Consider the following 20079-nt stretch of genomic DNA (forward strand, 5'->3'; position numbering starts at 1 on the left):
GAGCCTGGGGGGGGGCCCACAAAGGATTCTGGGGGCTTCCCCCATTCATGGGGGGGGATGGGGTGGGGGGGCAGGGATTGAGCACTTGAGCGCCTGCTGTATACCAGGCACTGGGCAACCCTGCAAAGTGGGACCTATTATCCCCATTTTACAGTTAGGGAAACTGAGGCAGACGGATTAAATGACTTGTCTGGGAGAGGTGGAGGGGTCTTAGACAGGTCTAACCCCTTTATTTTACAGAAGAGGAAACTGAGGCCCAGAGCAGTCAAGTGACTTGCCCAGGGTCACCCAGAAAGCGCTGGAGGTAGAATTTGAACTCAGGTCCTCCTGACTCCCTTCCCCCACTAAGCAGCTTCTTCCCCTTCTTTCTCCGGTTTCTCTTCCCCTGTTCCCTCCCCCTCTCCAGTCTTTCCCGCCCATCCCCCCCTCCTCCACGCGTCCTCCGCCCTCCCGCCCAACGGTCCACCAGCCCCCCTCCTCCACGCGTCCTCCGCCCTCCCGCCCAACGGTCCACCAGCCCCCCTCCCCTCCAGCGCCGGCCCCGCCCCCTCTGCAGCAAACCCGCGCCCGGCTCCCCCACAGTCCCATTGGCCACGTGGCCTGCCACGTCTCCGAAGGGACCAATGAGGGGCGGCGGCGCGCGACGGCGGCTGGTGATTGGCGGGCTCGGGCCTGGGGGCCCGGTGCGTCTCCCCGGAGGCTCGAGCGCGCTCCGCCTCAGCCTGGCTGGCGGTTTAAAGATGGCGGCGGAGGCGCTCGTGCCCCGCGTTCCCTGACCGACGGACGGCGGGCGGGCGGGCGGACGGACGGAACGAACGAAGGACGGACGGGCTGTCGAGCGGAAGGAGCGAGGCCGCGGCGTTTGGGGGAGCGGAGCGGCCTACGCTTAGGTGGGCGGCGGGAGCGGAGGCCAGGCCGGGCCGGGGAGGGGCGGGAGCGCGAGCGCGAGCGGGGCCGGAGGGGGTGGGGCGGCCGCGCGCCCCGGGGCCCGCGCCCCTCCCCCACTGCGGGAGCCCGGGGCCAATGAATGGTGGCTCCGCGGGGGGGGGGGGGCCCCCCCCGCCCCCCCCCCGCCCCCCTTTTGGGGGCCCCCCACCTCCCCCCCCCCGGAAGCCCCTCCCCCTCCAGCCTCCTTCCTGAGCCTCCCCTTTCCTCTCCGCGGTCCCCCAGGGCACCCCTCCCCCTCCCTTTCTTCGCCGCGCGGCCTCGGGAGCCCCGCCACCCGGCTCTGCGGGTCTGGGAGGGCGCGCCACTGGGAAGCCGAGCCTGGCGGGGCAGACGGAGCCCCGGGGGCCGGCCGGGCCCGGGCGGCTCGAGAAGCGCGTTGAAGGCCGAGTCCGGCACTTCGGGTGTTCCCCTGGAGGGGGTGGGGCGCCGGGCGGGGCGGGGCCGGTGGGGGTCCAGCTGCGAGGGCTCCGGGCTGGGCGCTCCAGGGGAGCCGGTCCGCGGCGCGGCCTCTGAGAAGGAAGGCTAGTGTGCGAACCCGGAGGAAGAAGGCTCCTTGGGCAGGTGCCGGGCGCGGGGGGGAGGGGAGGCGAGGCGCGGGGGGGGTCCTCCTCCTCCGGTGGGGTTCTAAGGGCTCGTTGCCGCGCCGGGGCTTCATGGGTAACTTTGGGCTTGCTTAAGGAAGTTTCCGTGAGTTCGTGCCGCTTTAGGCAGGCGAGGTGAGGGAGGCCGATTTAGCACCGATCCTGAGCCCCTTCGGTCAGAACCTGGACGTGGGTCAAGCAGAGTCAAAAGAGGCCCGAGTAAGAGAAGTTTTAAGCCATCAGAACGTTGGGTGCCTTTCCCAGGTGTGTGGGAGCTGCCGCTTGGCCTGCACCTCTCCTGGGTGCAGGCGGGAGCCAGGCTCCCTCAGGTCCGTGGTGATGGGCTGGCTAGCACGGGCTTAGAGAACAGGGTATGGGGGCGGCCAGGGAGTGGAGCACCGGCCTCAGACACTCAACACACACACTCGCGTGACCTTGGGCAAGTTACTTAACCCCAACTGCCCTCCGAAAAGCAAAAAAAAGTAACAGGGTATGTGGTTAGGGAAGAGAATGGCCAAGGCAGTAAGGGAGGCAGGGCTGATCTATTCTGCGGGAAGTCTTTGGAAGGGTGTTTCTCATTTAGAGTAACAGATTTCAGATGACCGATATGAATGAATGGGTTGTTTTGTACGTGGGGTTTGTGATCATCCAAATCTCCCTTTGGTGCCTTCACAGGTTTGTCATTTGGCCCAGGTAGAGGGATTTCCGGGAGTCCAGAACTCTTGCTTGATTCACGTCTCTCTTGGAAAAAATCCATGTGCTGATACAGAATTACAGCCCCCGAAATAGTCTTTTTGAGTTGCCCATGGGGAAAAAAAGCAATCTTTGCTTGCTTGATGGCTAACCTGGCGAGATAAGCCTCCCACACACATACTTGGGGTGGGTTGGGAATTACTTGGTACAAGCAGCAATGTTGAAGGCTTCGTTTGGTGTCAGCAGTGAGCTTGCCACTGCATCTCCCGGACACTAAGCTGATTCAGAAAGGCTGCTCTTGATCAGATGAAACTGGGTTGAGCTGGTTTCCCACTCCCAAGTTAGCATTTTCTGCCAGATGAGGGCCGTATTTCATGCCATACATAGGTTTTTCATTACTTTTGTGTTTTTTCAATTCTGTGGCTTTAAAGAAAGGCTGTTACTCTGGAAGCATGCAGCAGTTAGAGCTCTCAAAGAGCACACTTCTATGACTGTAAGAGATATCGAGGCAGCTGTTGATGTGGGAAAGGCAAGCATTTCAAGAATCATTCACATAGCACAGCTGAAAACAAAAAACTGTTAAAAACTGGCATTGTTACTGTAAAACCTAATTCTCGGAAAACAAGCAAAGGACCTTTCTCCAAACTAGGCTACATATATAACTGTGTGTATTTGAAGCATCTGTAGTGTGGCTGTGGCATAAGTTTCTTGAAGTTTGGAAGAACATCAAGAAGACCCCAGTATATATAACAGCTATCCAAGGGGGGAAATGTTTGTCTTAGAAAAGACAATACAAAGACTGGAGTACTTATGACTAGAGAAAAGGTAATGTTGCCTAGGAACTGGAAAAAGTAATTTTCACTGTGATAAAGCTCACTTTTCCATTCAGGGTTGTACCAAAAACTCTTGTCAAAAGAAGGTGAGACTGTAAGATCTAGTCATCTTTTTCACATTGCTCCCAGGAAGCCTAGAAATCTTGTCCCCATGGAAAGAATGATGATCTCAAATACATAGGTCAGTACGTTTCCCGAGAGCGTATCCAGGATATTCTGAAATGGAGATGGAACAATTTCAACATGACCTTGAACCAAGCCATGCATTACATTTATATAGCACTTACTGTGTTCCAGGAACTGTGCTAAGCCCTTTTTAGAAATATTGCTTCATTTGATCCTCAGTACTATTGTGATCCACATTTTCCAGGAGACTGAAGCAGACAGGTTATTTATTGGGACTTGCCCTGGGTCATGGAGGTAGTGTGGCTGGATTTGAACCCTGGTCTTCCCAATTCTAGGCCTAGTGCTATGTCCTGCGCCAGCTAGCCACCTGCTTAAGAAATTTATCCAGGAGATAAAAGGCAACTGTGTTACGTTGGCCTGGAAACTCACCTGAATTGAATCCCATTGAACACATGTAGGGAACGCTTAGAAAAAAATGTACTTTGGCTCAAGTGGTGACTATATTCCAGGAATTGTGCAAAGCACTAGGAATCCAAAGCAAGGCAGCAGACACTCAGGGAGTTCCCAGCCCAGTGGAGGAGGCAACATTCAGACAACCATGGACACCAGCTCTGGACAGAATCAATGGGAGAAAATCCAGAGGGAAGGCCCTGGGATTAAAGGGAACTGGGAAAGGCTTTGCAGAGATGAGTTTTTAGTTGGGCCACAAAGGATGGCCAGTGATACCAGTCTGGAGATGGGCTAGCTGGTGGCCAGGGTCCCTGTCCTAAGACTGGAAAGGTGAGGGAGGGCCACAGGGAGATCCTAGAGGCATTAGGGAGCCACTAGAGATTAATTTGACAGCTGAGAGACTCAGGCAGGCAGCCTCCCAGCAGCTAGTGCAGTAGTCTAGTCATGAGGTGAAGGCCTGCACCAGGATGGAGGCAGTGCCAGAAGAGAGAAAAGGAGTATTCAGCAGATGTTGTGAAGGTAAAATCAACAGGCCTTGGCTAGAGATGAGAGAGCAGGAGTATTCTGGGGTGACACCTAATCCCTGGCTTAGAAGTGCAGGTCATGGGGAGGATGTTGGTGAGGATTATCCCAAGGACTAAGGGAGAAGTTAGGAAGAGGGAAGGGTTTGGAAGGAAAGATAGACGAGGCCAGTTTGGGACTTGACAAGGTTAAGAGGTCTATAGGACATCTAATTTGAAATGGCCAGTAGGCAGTTGGAGGTTAGGAGAGAGTAGGGCTGGACAGGTCAGTTTGAGAATCACTGGCATCAAGATGATTTTATCCGTGGCAGCTGATGAGATCACCAAGTGATAATGTAGAGGGAAAAGAGAACAGGCCCCAGGACTGAGCTTTGGAGGATACCCGCAGTGCTAAGGGTGATACCTGGTGAAGGTCCAACAAAGGAGACTTGGGAGGAGAACCAGGAGTGGCATCGTGGAAACCTGAGAGCAGAGAGGATCAAGGAGAAGAGGGTGATTTGCCGGTGAACTGTACAGGAACTTGGGATAGAGCAGTTTCTGGTGAATAAGGCTAGGATCCAGACTAAAGAATTGAGAGAAGAAAGGAAAGGAAGTGGAGGCATCTAATGGAGATGGCCTTTTCAAGGAGATTGTTTTAAATGTTTTTATATATCCACCTTGAGACATTCATTAGACATTTGGAGATGGAAGTCTGGAGGTTAGGGCGTCAGATTATAGACAGATGTGTGTGGAATCATCACTGATTGCAGGTCACAGCAAAATGAGGTTGTTGATGTTAATTCTTCTTAAATGTAAAAACAAAGTTTGTTATTAGGCAATCTGTTCAATTAGTTTACTTTGTCCCAGTCTCTCCCTGGTCTCTATTTGAGGCCTCTCTGGGTTGACAGAACCTGCCAGTGTCTGTTTGCTGGGCCAGTCTTCAAGAACCCCTGATCACTTTTTGTGTCATGGTTTGTCTTGGATCAGTCGATATGGGGTAATGAGGCTGTGGGTCAATAACCCTTGTCTTATCCAAACTCCTAACCTTTCCCTCCACTTGCTCTTCTCTCTCTCAGCTCTCACTCACATGAAACTGGTTTTTCCAAAGTTACCTGGGATGTTTTAACAGCCACTGCAGAGGATCATGGGATCATGGGTTTAGAGGTGGAATCTAATGGCTTGTTTTCATCTGCATCCTTCTTCTCTTGACCTCCCATTCTTTCTGGATATTGCTGGGTTTTCTTATTTTTTTCCTTTGGAAAGGGGAAGGCAGGGCAATTGGGATTAATTGACTTGCCCAAGGTCACACAGCAGCTAGTAAGTGTTAAGTATCTGAGGCTGCATTTGAACTCAGGTTCTCCTGACTCCAGGGCTGGTGCTCTGTTCACTGTGTCACCTCTCCGACCCTGTTGCTGGGTTTTCACGAGCTGTCTGGTGCTTCCATTCTTCATCCTTGTCAAATCCCCTAAGGGTGAGTGTCCCCAGAGTCATTTTTTGTGCTTTCTAGCTTGGTGATCTCAGCTCCCACGGATTCCTTTATCTCATGACCCTGAGATTTGTAGACTTAGTCCCTGGGCCTCTCCTGAGATCCAGCTTCAAATCACCATTTACCTGTTGGACATTTCCCTCCAGGTGACTGAAGGCTTCTCCCACTCACCATCTCTAAAACAAAACTCTTCTGCACTTGCTTATTTGTATGAATTACTCACTAGAGGTAGCCTAGGAGCCTGGGAATACCAGGCTGGCCCCTGGAGCCTCCCTCTGGGAAGCAGCAACCCCTTTGGAGATGTGTCTTGGAAGGTGCCTGCCTCCTCAAGACTGACAATTGACCTGGAAAAGAAGGTTCTTGGGCTTGGCATAGGAATGGAAGGACAGCCGGGAGTGGATCCAACTTCATCTGAGATGTCCCTCAGTTCTGCTGGGCTTTGCCCTCCAACTTGTAGCTGAAGCCTGTGGCCTCCACGTGTTCCCAGCCCTTGGGAATGGCACTTTGTGCTTATTTGGTGCATTCATTCTAAGCTCAGGGTCATTCTGAACTCTTTTTCCTTTTCCCCATCTATCCAGTCAGTAGCCAATCCCCAGTAGCCTAGTTCATGCCTTCATCTAATCTCCCTCCTGCCTCTTAAGTTTGCCCTCTCCTTTCTTCCCTTCACACCCACTGCCAAAGGGTTTTCCTAAAGTACCAGTTGATATCACTTTGTTTATGACTTCCCCTATCCTGTAGAATGAAAAATAAATTCCTCTTGGGCATTTACAGGCTAGTTTGAGTCCACCTTTCCAGGCTCATCACTTCCCTGCATACACAAGGTCCAGCCCATCTGGCTATTTCTCACACATGATATTCTAGGCCTGGAATGGGCTACTCCTCAGGTCCTCTGGCTTCCTTGAAAACTCCCTGTAGGACAGGGAGACCCTTCCTGATTTCTCCCTCCATTACTCTGGATGTATGTGGATTTACATGCCCCGGCTCCCTCGTGGAAGCTCCCTGAGAGCAGAGGTCTCTTTGTATCCCCAGTGCTTGGCACATAGTAGGCACTTGAAATGCTGTGGCCATAGACTTGTGCCCCAAGTTCACTGGAAATTGAGTGAGAGAATGGGTCTGGGGAGCGCCTCCCAGGTAAGGCAGTAGCATATCTTTGTTTGGCTGCTCCATGCCTTTGTTGAACCCAGTGATGCAAATAGTGGGGAAATACAGGAAGTATTCTCCCAGCTCTTGAGGAGGTCCCCTTCAGTGGGGAAGCAGACAGCCTCATTCCTTCTCCTGTTCCTAACTCTTAGTAACTCTCAGATACTCTCACAATTCTGTCAGGTTGAACACATTTACTTAGTTGCTGCTGTGGCCCACCTCCTTGCTAAGCATCAGTGGGTGGTATGAAGGCTTCTGTAATGGTCCAGATATAAGTCTAAACTCTGCCTTGTATAAAACCTAAGTTTGGTGTGGATTTTGAGCTCTTTTTCTGTATGAGTATTTGTTTTTGTGTGCCACCAGAGAGAGAGATCATTTGGGAAGTGTAGCCTATATTCAGATAGACTTGGTGAATGTGTCCCCTACCCTCAAAAAGCTTGAGGTCTATATCAGACAAATGATAAACACATGATCATTGAGTTGTAGTTTAAGATGGCAATTAAGACAGGGATTAAATGCAGGGGGCTGATAGATAGTCGTGAATGAAATAACTGCTCATTTTTCAGCCCTCTGGGTGATTTTAGTAACTGCCATCCTGCTGAGCTAGGAAAAAGCCTGTGGATGTTTTATTACTTAACCCAAAGGCTTGATATGAACCCAAAATTTGTCTTAACCTGAAAAAATTTTTACCCCCCAAAAAATTATTTTGTAGTGTTATCCCAGGGAAGTGTGAGTATGACTTGAAACTGTTCTGCTACTGTCTGCATTAAGCTCTGGGAGCGTTTTAATGATTTATTCTTTCCTTCTCTAAAGTATTCTGAGGTGTCCTAGAACCATCCTAATATAAATCAGTTCTGTGCCCTGTGAGTAAGAAACAAAGTAATTGTAACTTTGGCTGTGATCTCTATTCTGGAGAAGAAGAGGGGGGGGCTTTCTAAAAATGCATGGCCGTGTGGCCAGAAGAGTGTGAGTGGGTGCGCATGGGGCGCCTTGAGAGAACAGCCCGGCTGTGTGGCCTTCCATTTGTTAAATATTTCAGCAAATTGGTGATGTTTTTTAACAATTTCTTTGCAGGTTGAAAGAAGAAAAGGAACTTAAGGACTGCACAGCTGCTCCCTCCACCTCAGTCTTCAGCTGTTTAAGCTGAATGCATTGTGATTTCCAATAATTGAGACAGTGATTTTAAAAGCTGTCTACATTAATGAAAAGAACAATGTAGTCAGCTTAGCTAAGTCAGCAATGTGGCCTATTGCCTAACTTGATGGATTGTTGCATGTTAGGAGAATAGATTGGCATAATCTAAGGTTTTATTCTTTGAAAGTGGTCATTTTAAGAGTACTGAAGATATGGAGACATTGGAAAGCATAGCTCCTCTCCAGCAAGAGTCTACAAGAGAATTGATTGTGGAGAACCACCTTTCTCTCCCGCCACTGCCTCCTAGCGAACAGCCTCCACCACCCCCCCTGCAAACGTCCAGTGACGCAGACGTAATGGACGTTGGCTCTGGCGGTGCTGGACAGTCAGATACCCCCGCTGGGGATGTGTACGCCCACTTCGGACCCCAGCTGCTCACCAAAGGATCTGCTCCCTACAAAAGCCGCCTCTGCATAGACCCAGACAGCTGCGACTTGAGCCCGAGAACAGCCCGTCATGCCCCTTTAGTTCGGAAATTCATCCCAGACCTTAGGTTACTGAAGGATGTCAAGATTAGCGTCAGCTTTACAGAGAGCTGCAAAAGCAAAGACAGAAAGGTTCTCTATACTGGAGCTGAGCCAGACGATAAGGCTGAGGCAGCTTTTAGCATAAATGATGTCAAAGGAGATTTTCATGTGTGTCCTTTCGATGGTAGTCACGGGAACATAGTAGGAGTAGTGGGTGAAAGTGTAGACAAGAGGGATGAGGAAAATGAGATTGATCAGGAAAAGAGAGTGGAGTATGCAGTGCTGGATGAGTTAGAAGAATTTACTGACAATATGGAAATAGAGGAAGAAACAGGAGGGTTCACAGCTAAAGCAATTTCTCAACGAGATAAAGTGGACGAAGACACCTTGAATTTCTCCTATGAGGTATGTCTAATTCCTTTTCTGGCTTTTAGAGAAATCTAGGAAAAAATAATTTAGGGTTTGCTGTTATCTTTCAGAAGCCAACATTGAAGAGGGAATCATTTTCCCTACTGTGCATGATGGAATGATTTCATTTTAGTAAGAAGAAAGTTAGAGAAAGCATTAAGGTTTTATCAAAACTCTTAGAAAAAGTTGTCACTAATAATTTCTTTTTTCTTGGGCCAGTTTGAACAACCATTTCGGAAGGTGCTGCTGTGGACTCTGCATCTGCGGTGTGTTTAACCCATTTGTGTCTAGTGAGAGAGATTTCATTCAGTTTGTTTTTTCAGATGATCTTGAGCCATTACATGGAGATCCAGTGACCATATTTGAAAGCTACCCATTTATTTTTCTCTTACTTTGCTATGATCTTTTAAGAATGATGTTACATTTGCCAGTGGAATAGTCAGTAGTGTCTGTTCTTGAGGAGATGGTCACCCTGGAATAGAATGTCTGATTGATAGAGTGTTTTGCAGGATGATTTTGACAATGATGTGGATGCACTCCTAGAAGAGGGTCTTTGTGCCCCAAAAAAGAGGAAAATCGAAGAGAAATATGGCGGGGAAAGTGATCACCTGTCTGATGGAGAAACAACGGTGCAGCCAATGATGACCAAAATAAAGACTGTCCTTAAAAGTAAGCTGCTTCTAAGGTTTAAAATCTCTCCTGAAGGTAGCAGAGAGCACACAACTGGTGATCATTAGGAATGTTAATGGGGTTGTTTCTGTGGTATGCTTTTACTGTGTTTAGCACGTGCATTAGACCAAGAAGACTTTTATTTTTAAAACGGTGCGCCAGCTGGGTTGGAAGGAGGATCCCAGGCTCCAAGATTGAGCGTTGGTGGGCCTCCATCTTCTCCAACTCGGTTTTACAGATGAGGAAACAGAAGGCCAAGAAGAGCAATAAACAGGTCGTAGCAGAAGAAGAATCTGCACACAGCATTGTGCTGTTTTTCATTACGCCCTACAGTGCAGAGATGGATTTGAGGTGATCCAGCCTCCTTATTTAGAAGAAACTCCACCCTTGGGGAGCTGCTGGAGATTCTTTAGAGGTCCTTGAAGAAACAGGCACTCTTTCCTTTAACTGGGATGCTGATTCATAGCAAACAGGCTCATTAAATACTCTTGGCCATTGCTTTTATGAGGTCTTGAGAGCAGCTACCAAAGTCAGAATTGCAGCTCACAGATGGAAAATGGGTCCAGAAAAAAAGGTTCCTCACATTCATTCCCTGAAAGGAAGTTAAAACGAGGGAGGATACAGTGTGGGGGTAGACTAAAAGGCCAGCTAGAGTGAGAGGTGAATCCTGCACACATCAGCCATCACATTTAGCTTGTGACCTCAGTGTTAGCTGACTGACCTACACAAAGGTTCTCATGGTCACTGGAGTCATCAGGGGATACCAGGCTAGCTAAAAGTGGCTCTTGTCTTATCCTTTGGCCCCAGTTAGGGTTCCTACTTCAAATAGTACTACTTGGTACTTCAAATAGTATTACTTGAAAGCAACACTCTTTCCTTTATTGGTCACAGTAAGGCAGGTGATCCTTAAAGTCTCTTGCCCACCAGATCCTGGGCTTCCTAACCTCATTTAGGAAGGACATCAATGTCTTCCTGACAGACTACGTGTGATGTAAGCATATAGGAATGACAACGCAAGTGTTGCTAATTGCAGATCTGCTTCTTGGGATTGCGTTATCATGAGCCTCCATTTCTTGCAGTGTGCTTTTTTTCCCCCATAGTTAATATTGTTCTAGTTACCAAGATCATCAGAATGGCACTTTTAACTGAAGCATTCTTTAGAGGTTTTAAATAAATTTTTTGTGCTTCTGTTCATATTCTTTGCTATGCCACTAGAACTCAAATTCCATCAGGTCTGGCCAAGCTAGGGGTCCAGATTTTTGTTGTCCGAGGACCTAAATGATGAACTTTAAATGATTACAGCAACTAATTGGACTGTCTCTTGAGATGTGGAGGGATGCCATCTGTGTAGTAAATAAAAGGTGTATCTGCACTAAGGAAATTACAGATCCCCTGCCTGCCCCTGCAAACAGCAAGTTTTGGGGAAACCTTGACTTAGTTCATGCTTTACCCAGGAACCTCTTCTACTACTGGTTCTTACTCAGAAAGCTTTTGTGAGGGATTTGATTAGCACTTTATTTTTGATTGTCCATGAATGGCAGTCATGCTTTTTTTTTTTTTTTTGTCCTAAACGAGATGATTTTCAAAATTATAAAAGGAAAAATATCAGTAAAAATACCTTTGAGGATAAGGAGATGGTGTATGTCAACAGCAGAAAAATTTGAATGAAAAATATTATGGTTTAAAGCAGTGGTGTAAACATTTCCTAATTACATTTTAATATGGTTGGAGTTATACCTGAAGCTGAGGGCTGGGGCATGATCCTGACACCTGGTTAGGGACTACAGGGCCCACCAAAAGAATGCTGAAATTGTAGTCAGAAGATTGTGAGTTTCACTTCTTTACTAGGCATTAGCTGTTTGGCCTCAGTTTACCCCCATCAGTGAAGAGAGTGATGGCTTGGGTCACTTAACCTGACAGGGTTGTCAGGTGAGCACTTTGTAAACAGACCACTCAGAATACGAAGACCCATTGTCAAAATCAGTAGGTATGGGTTTGGGGGGGGGAGGGAGGATATTTTTGTTGGGTCTCTGTACAAAAATTTTCAGTGTTCTTTTTATTGGGTTTAATTAATGAACATTCTTTTTTTTTTCTTTAATTATTTATTTTTTAATTTTTAAGTTTTGAACATTTTCTTTAAAAAGCTAAGGCTTCAAGTAATTCCAGGATTTTCTTGTCTTTTTATAAAGGCCGTGGCCGCCCGCCTACAGAACCATTACCTGATGGATGGATCATGACATTCCATAACTCTGGAATTCCTGTCTATCTACATAGAGAATCTAGAGTTGTTACCTGGTCCAGACCATACTTCTTAGGAACAGGAAGCATAAGGGTAGGGGGTTCGTTGGTCATTGGTAATGTAAGAATTTAATTTTAACTGTATTTTAGAAAGACTGAAATCACCTTGGTTAGTTTTTGAAGTGAGATCTGTAAATGCTCAAACTTAGAACTGCATGTCTTGGAAAATTTTTGTTTGTAGCTAACCAGAATCCAATAAGAGAAATCAGATTTTCAGAACTCAGCTTATGCAGATTGTGTGCTGGAATTCATGAAGCATTGCTCTTTTACTGTCTGTCCAGAAACATGATCCTCCCCTGAGCAGCATTCCTTGTCTACATTATAAGAAAATGAAAGACAACGAGGAAAGAGAACTCAGCAATGACATCACCCCCATTGGGGATGCCTCCCCAGTCAAGTCCATGGAGAAGGCTTCCGAGCTGGACAGCCAGAATGAGGAGCCGGACTCCACAGCAGTGGACTCTGGGTCCCTCGATGAGAAAGAGCCTCTAGGGGGAGACACAGCCCAAGGAGCCTTAGGACAAGTTAAGGCCAAAGTGGAAGTGTGTAAAGATGAGTCTGTTGGTAAGTCTCTGGTCAGTCTGTAAGCTTTAATAAGAATCTGCTTTCTGCAGGGGCTGTGCTAATTGCTGAACTTAGACAGAGAAAGGGGAAATAGAGCAAGTCTACAGATGTTGATACAGAGTTATTTGTGGGAAGGGGGGCTGGGTGGTGACCTTCAATGAGGTGAAGATGAGGTAAGGCCAGATAGGAAGGGCAGACTTATGGACATGAAAGCTGCACAGGAAGTGGCTTGGAAGGGGAAGAGTCAGCAGGCTCGTCTGGGAGGAGAATAATGTGATGGAACCCTGGAGTTTGTGTTTGAGCCTAGAAGGGATAGTGAGCAGTGGGGTGAGAGGGTCTGATTGATACTTTAGGGAAAGAATTTCGTCTGTGTCGAGAAAAAAGTGTGAAGGAGAGAGATGAGAGCAAGGGTGCAGCCTTGCATTGAGAACGGAAAGCAGCAGCAGTCTGGGAGAGGTGATAAGGGCCTGTCTGTTGTTGGTAGGGAGTGTCAGATTAAAAAACATTAAAGATGGTTAAAATTTAAAATTTAAAAAATGTTAAAAGACATTAAAGATGTTTTCTTCCTACCTCTTTTACTCTTTTATTACAATGAATAGCTAACAGGTTAGGGGAGAGGAGTGGGATGGAGTGGAAAAGGAAGGCATTCTTTTTATTTTTATGTCAAAACCTCCCCTCCCTCCCTTTTTTTTTTTTTTTCAATAATGGGATTGGGAGAGTTGAAAGCTTCAAGGTTATGAACCCGGGTGGGTGACTGGTAAGGATGTTGGTACCCTTGCCAGAAATTGGGAGTATAGAAGGATGGGTTTGTTTGGCAGGGAAAGAGGAGTCCTGTTTTGTTTGGACTGTGGTGAGTTTGAGATGCCTGCTGGATCTCTGGGGGAGTGGTACCCAACAGAGCTGATGATGCAGGACTGGAGACTTGTGCTAGACAAAACCATTGTACTCACAGCCTTGGTGGTATCCATGAGGAAGAGGTCCCTCATAGGGCCTTGGAGTGTACACATGCCCACAGTTAGATGGAGCATGGATAGTGATCCAGCAGAGGAGATGGAGAGAGGCTTGACACATTCAAGGAGAATTAAGCTTATGGGCAGCCTGTTAACCATTAGGAGATGATGTGGTGGGTGTAGGTCACATTTCTCTAGTTTTTACAAAAAAGCTTCCTTCATAAACCTCTAAGTTGAGTAGGGCTTTTGTGGAGTCCAAGGTTACAAGCAAATGGCAAAGGCTTCATGGCCAGTGATCTTTGCACTCTACTATGTCGCCTATCACTTGGCAGTATGAGACTATTGATTGGAATAAGATCATTGTCCCACTAGGGAGGGACTCTTCATTGTGATTGTAAGGGTGATTCTGGATTCTCAAATGTGGCAGCAGGAAGCAGCTCTCTACCTTATGGAAAGGTGTCCAGTGTGGTCCTGGCAACAGGTGGTGGATGAGGTTTATGAAGGCTATCCTGCTGATTATGGGCATCCATGAAACAAGAACATTACAGGATGCCTTTGCTCGATCCCTTGTTGAGACTTGGGCCATCTCAAGAATTACTGTAAATGTGATTTAAGATTTTGGTATTCTAATTGTGACCTCCTTGTCTAGAGGCACCAACCCATCAATCTTGACATTGTCACTGTCATTGAAGCCAGAAGAGAGAAAGGAGTTGCAGCAAACCAGAAAGATGGCTTGTAGCCTCTCTTTGGAGACAGATAGTAGGAGTTGGCAGAATTGGTTTGGTCGTGAATGCAGAAGTGACAAGAAGCATTATTTCATGAGACTCCTGAAAGCCTTTTTGTGTTGCCGTGCTGATGACAGATACTGCCAAGAACCACTACCTTAAGATATTTGCAGCTTTTGTGCCGATGTCAGCTGTAGGGAGGTTGGGGGGGTGGGGGTTTCAATGAATAATATCCTAAAATAAAAATCTAAGTGTCAGATTATGAGAAAGAAATGAGAGGATCAGTTGAAGTATGCTGTTGAGACAATACCAGCTTGATCTGATTAAAGAATATATTGATGCTGAAACAGGAAATGGACAAAAGAACAGACACTGACAAAATGCTCGATTCAAGCCAGGTCGTCAGAAGAAGGTAGAAGCTGCCAGTAAATACTTATTCCTCTCTCCACGTGGAAAAATAGCAGCCAAGGGCAACAAAAGCTTCAGACATGAGCTTGGTTGTTTAATCTTACGGAGGAGGACGTTGGAAGATTATGGGTACTGTTGCCTCGTAAAATAACTCAGCTGAAAGCAGTGGTGGGGAAGGCTGGTCTGTAGAAAGCTTGTTATTCAGTCACTTCAGCCCTGCCTGACTCTTCCTGACCCCATTTGGCTGTTGTTGTTTGGCAAGGATCCTGGAGGGGTTGGCCATTTCCTTCTCCAGCTCATTTTACAGATGAGGAAACTGAGGCTAATAGGGTTAAGTGATTTGCCCAAGGCCACACAGCTGGTAAGTATCTGAGGTCAGATTTGAACTCAGGAAAACGAATCTTCCTGACTTCAGCCCTGGCACTCTATCCTATCCCCTGTGCTACCTAGCTGCTCCCAAAGACATTTAATTTAAGGATGAGGTGGAAACAAAACCGAGAAAATGGAAAAGATCTGCAGAGAGTTCTGTTAAAAAATAGATTCTTCGTTAGCAGCGTTAGAGCCGCGATTTAGGACCAGAAGTAGAAACAACATCAAAGTAAACAGCGCCAGGAAGAGCAGACCAGATATGGAGGGAGAAGGGAGGGGTCGTAGTGGGAGCAGTTGTTCAGTGTGTCTGAGAGAGGGAGAGGAGCACATGAGCAGTGCCCATAAAAGGTCATGCGCCAAAAAAGGTAACCAGGGAAACACCAGCTCCAAGCCTGCTTGTTCATCCCTGAGAATAGCCTTCAGTTATTGGATGCATCTTTAATGAAGGCAAAAGGAGGGAATAGACAGGTTTTCACAAGCAATATTCAAAGCATTTGACCAAAAGGGTCAGAATACAAGATCCCATTTGGCTTATTTGTTTCAATAGAACAAAATGTTCTATAGAAGGCCCTCCAATAAGGTGTCTCATGCACAAATCAGAATTGAACCAGGTCTTTGGAAGGTGTTAAAATTGAGAGCCTTGTTTGGTCTCTGCTCCTGAGCATCAGTGGGAGGCTAAAACAAGGAGATGCCTGTTTGCCGAAGGTGTTTACAAGGTCCGTGTCTGGAGCACAGCCCACATTCCTTTACCTTCTCCATCTAACATACATGGATCCACCTGGATCTTTTATGTTAACAGAGTTTACATGTCTGCATGTGCGTCCTTAGATACATACCTGACGGTCCCGATGACCCTGAGTAATGGCTGTGTACTCTGTATTTATAGCATAATAGATTCATTATTTTTGGTTTTGTTCTCTGACAGATTAGGTTAGGAGACTTTGGGATGACCTCTTATTCATTTACCATTTTAATATGGTAAAGAGGGAAAAGTCACTTACTTGAGAGACATCCTGGATGTAACATGTTTGTATCATAGAGACTACTGCTGTTGTCTTATTTCAAATTTTTATTGATAATTTTTCTGTCTTTATGTAATTTCACTTCCAGATATTCTTCTCCCTTTCCACTACCTAGTGAGACCTTCCTTAGCACTGCTGACCTGCCACCCACATGAGCAGAATTGAACAAAAAATGTATTTCAGCATGTCCTTCCCCCCAGCCCTTCAGAGAAGAGGGACCAGAAATTCATTTGCTTTCTTGTCTCTTCCATAGCTAGTTTGGTCATAATTACAGTGTTCTTAGCTCTCCCTTTGCTTCAGTTTGTAGAAGGCTTAACTTCTCCATGTTCTTCACTTTTTTTTTTTTAATGCTTTATTAACTTCTGATTTACATCATTCGTTTCCACCAGATTTTGAGTTACAAATTTTCTCCCCGTTTTTCCCCCACTCGTCCCCCCAAAACAGCAGTCCCACAGGATATCCCTACCTCCAGTCTGCTCTCTCCCATATTTTCTCCCATACCCGTTTCAACTTTTCCAGTGGATCTCTATGCCTGTATATCTTTTTTTTCTTAATAACATGTAAGATGGTATTAATAATAGTATATATACACACACACACACACACACACATATATATATATATATTTGAATATTTGATTTTAAAACTTTCAATTCCAGATTCATTCCCTTCCCCCCCTGCCACCCACCCCCACTGGGGAGACAAGCAGTTCAGTATAGGTTGTACATGTGCGGCTAATGCAAAACAATAACATAGTAGATGTAAAAGACTGACTATATTTCCCTCCCTCCTATCCCACCTCACACTTGTTCTATTCTCTACTTTGATCCTGTCCCTTTTCACAAGTGGGTGCTTCCAACTTCCCTCCCCCCCAGCCTGCCCTCCCTTCCATCATCCCCCCTCACATCCCCTTCCCCCCTATTCTCCTGGAGGGTGAGATCCCCTATTTAGTGTGTATTTCCCTCCCTCCTCAAGCCAGATTCAATAGGAATAAGGTTGACCCATTCCCTTTTGCCTTCCTATTCTTCCCCTCCATTGTAACCATTTTCCCTTGCCTCTTCTGTATGAGATAGTTTGCCCTACTCTGTCTCTCCCCATCTCCTCTCATTATATTCCTCTCACCTCTTAATTTCACCTTTTAAGTATCATCCCTTCCTGTTAAATTGGTCCTGTGCCCTCTATCTATGTATACCTGTAAACGTATATTCACACATTCACATATGTATTCATATGCCCGCATACCCTCATATAAAGACATATACACACACACACACACATATATATATACACATATTTCTAATCCCTTCAACTACTGAGAAGAGTTTCATAAGTTACAATTATTGTTTTTCCATGTAGGAATGTTAATAGTTCAACTTTGGCCAGGTGGCTCAGCGAGCAAGAGCACCGGCCCCAGTGCCGGGACGACCCGGATCAAATCCAGGCCCAGACACTCTGCACCACACCCAGAAACAACAACTGGCCATGCAACCCCGAGCAAGCCACTCAACCCCAATTGCTTCAAAAAAAAAAAATAGTTCAACTTTGATAAGTTCCTTATGATTTCTTTTCCCTGTTTACCTTCTCATGTTTCTCTTGCTTCTTGTATCTGAATGTCAAATTTTCTATTCAACTCTGGTTTTTTCAGCAAGAATGCTTGAAAGTCCTGTATTCCACTGAATGACCATATTTTCCCCTGAAACATGATACTCAGTTTTTCTGGGTAGGTGACTCTTGGTTTTAATCCCAGCTCCCTTGACCTCCAGAATATCACATTCCAGGCCCTTCGATCCCTCAGTGTAGAAGCTGCCAGATCCTGGGTTATCCTGATTGTGTTTCCACAATATTCAAATTGTTTCTTCCTGGCTGCTTGTAATATTCTCTCCTTAATCTGGGAATTCTGGAACCTGGCTATAATATTCCTAGGAGTTTTCTTTTTGGGATCTTTTTCAGGAGGTGATCGGTGGATTCTTTCAACCTCTATTTTGCCCTCTCGTTCTAAAACATCAGGGCAGTTTTCTTTGAGGACTTCCTGGAGGATGCTTTCCAGGCTCTTACTTTGGTCATGGCTCTCAGGCAGTGCAATAATTTTTAAATTATCTCTCCTGGATCTATTTTCCAGGTCAGTGGTTTTTCCCATGAGATATTTCACATTGCCTTCTATTCTTTCATTTGTTTGGATCTGTTTAACAGCATCTTGATTTCTCATAAAGTCATTAGCTTCCATTTGCTCCAATCTAATTCTGAAGCAATGATTCTCCTCAGTGAGCTTTTGAGATTCTTTTTCCATCTGGCAAATTCGACTTTTTAAGGCATTCTTCTCCTCATTGCCTTTTTGAGCCTCCTTTGCCATTTGAGTCAGTCTGTTTTTTAAGGTATTATTTTCTTCAGTCAGGCTGTTGACTCTCATTTCATAATTTTCTTGCATTGTTCTCATTTCTCTTCCCAATTTTTCCTCCACTTCTCTTATCTGCTTCTTAAGGTCCTCTGGCCTGTAACCAGCTTGTATTTTCCTTTGAAGCTTTTGGTGCAGGAGTTCTGACTTCACTGATTTCCTCCTGTTCCATGCCTTGCTCCTTCTTGTCCCCAAAATAGGAGTGTAACGTTGGAATCTTCTGTCTGCTTTGTTTCCTTTGCCTGCTCATTTTGCCACTTAATTATTTGACTTTTGGGCTTTTTGCCACAGTAGGACTCTGCCACCAGACAGGGGAGTTTTCGTCCCAAACGCTGGGGTTTTCTCAGCTGCCGGAGGTATTAGATGGGTTCCCTCTCTGAGGTCTCCACATGCTCTGGCAAGCTGGACACACACCCCAGGACCTCCACCCTAGACTGCAATCCAGATCCAAGCAGGTTAAAGCAAGAGCGATTACCCCTCAGACTGGTGCTTGGTCCCCCTACACTCTGCAGGCCAGGAGCTGAAGCCGCCATGTGGCGCTAGCAGGCTGTGCTGGCTCTCAGCGGTTTCTCGCTCCGGGGGTAAAAGCCACGTGCTCCCACTTACTGGTCCCAAAGTCCAGACTGCACTGGCCTCTCACCTTGTCCTTCGCATGTATGTGTTGATAAATCTGGAAACGGCCACAGCTGCTGCTGATCTGGAGTCCCTCTGGCGGGCGGCTGGTCAGGCCCGCCCTGGGGCTAAAGCCTCAGCATGGTGCTGGGCTCGGCTCCCAGAGCGCTGCGCTGGCCGATTCCTGTCAGCCTGCCAGGCTGTCCTCAGCGGGAGGTTAGCTTCTCTGTGTCATTTTGTGGGTTCTGCAGCTCCAAAGTTTGTTTAGAGTCCCCTTTTTACATGGATTGGGGAGGGTGGAAGTGTTCTTCACTTCTTACAGTAGAGTAATACTGCAGCCAAGTACCACGGTCTCTTTACCCATTCCCCACTCAGTGGGCATCTCCTTTGTTTCTAGTACTTGGCTGCAATAAAGTATTGCTAGTCTATCGACGTTTTCCTGCCTGTTTTTGTCCTCATCGCTTGTATAGTCTAGTAGTGGGATCTCTGTTATGAAATTGGGCTGGATGGCCTTGGGGCCATTGTGACAGTCTCCTCTAAAGGGATACATACGGTAAGCTTAGAGAATCTACTCATGGGAAAATACTGACAGTCATGTTTTAAGGTTGATATAGCTTGTGTGCCCCAAATAATATTTTGCTATCTACCAGTTTGTCTTTTTTCCCTGTACCTGTATATCCCCAGCCCTGACCCTTGACACATAAATTAGACAGCTCTCGATGCTCCACTCTCAGGGCGATTGGTAGCACATCTCTTCTTTGAGAGCATACCTGACCTTCAGGAGGAGGTCTTCCCAGTTGAATGGACCTATGTCTCTATGCTCCCCAACACAGCACTGTCCTTATGGGAGTTTTACTCTGTATATATGTAAGTTGTCTATCAAATCTTGGTTTCCCTTTACCTCTTTCACCTTCCCACTGTTTCCTATAATTTGTCAGTAATGCTTTATATTGAACTGATCTCTTGTTATTACATAGTCTTGGTATCTGAACTCATTAAGGTGTTTGTTTTCCCCAATGTCTCTGGCTGGCCCATGGACCTTTCCTCAGACATGAACTAAGGTCCCCGGACAGAGATTTTGCCTAATGATACTTGTACCTTTGGTGTGGAAATTGGACTCTATGAGCCCAGTTCTAGAAAGCAAGGGTCAGTGGGGGATCCCTATGTCCTCCTAGGGGGAGACTCCCTTGATTATGCCAAGATGTTTCAGTTACTTACTTAATTATTTGTGATTTAGAGCAGTC

At 46.5% G+C, this 20079-nt stretch overlaps 1 protein-coding gene across 2 annotated transcripts in view; it reads left to right on the forward strand.

The window, feature by feature from the left end:
- The first annotated feature begins 688 nt into the window (after nucleotides 1-688).
- Nucleotides 689-20079, forward strand: part of DGCR8 (DGCR8 microprocessor complex subunit) — a 35538-nt gene continuing 16147 nt past the window's right edge. For both annotated transcript variants that reach the window (XM_069100859.1, XM_069100860.1), the window contains exons 1-5: nucleotides 689-890; nucleotides 7832-8823; nucleotides 9336-9495; nucleotides 11685-11827; nucleotides 12075-12357. In XM_069100859.1, coding sequence (XP_068956960.1) covers nucleotides 8104-8823; nucleotides 9336-9495; nucleotides 11685-11827; nucleotides 12075-12357 — 1306 coding nt within the window. In that variant the 5' untranslated portion in view covers nucleotides 689-890; nucleotides 7832-8103. The remainder of the gene's footprint in view (nucleotides 891-7831; nucleotides 8824-9335; nucleotides 9496-11684; nucleotides 11828-12074; nucleotides 12358-20079) is intronic.

Source organism: Petaurus breviceps, unplaced genomic scaffold, assembly GCF_028583685.1.
Source record: "Petaurus breviceps papuanus isolate PSGF00001 unplaced genomic scaffold, PetGlider_PUasm1.0 428, whole genome shotgun sequence".
Lineage (NCBI taxonomy): Eukaryota > Metazoa > Chordata > Mammalia > Diprotodontia > Petauridae > Petaurus > Petaurus breviceps.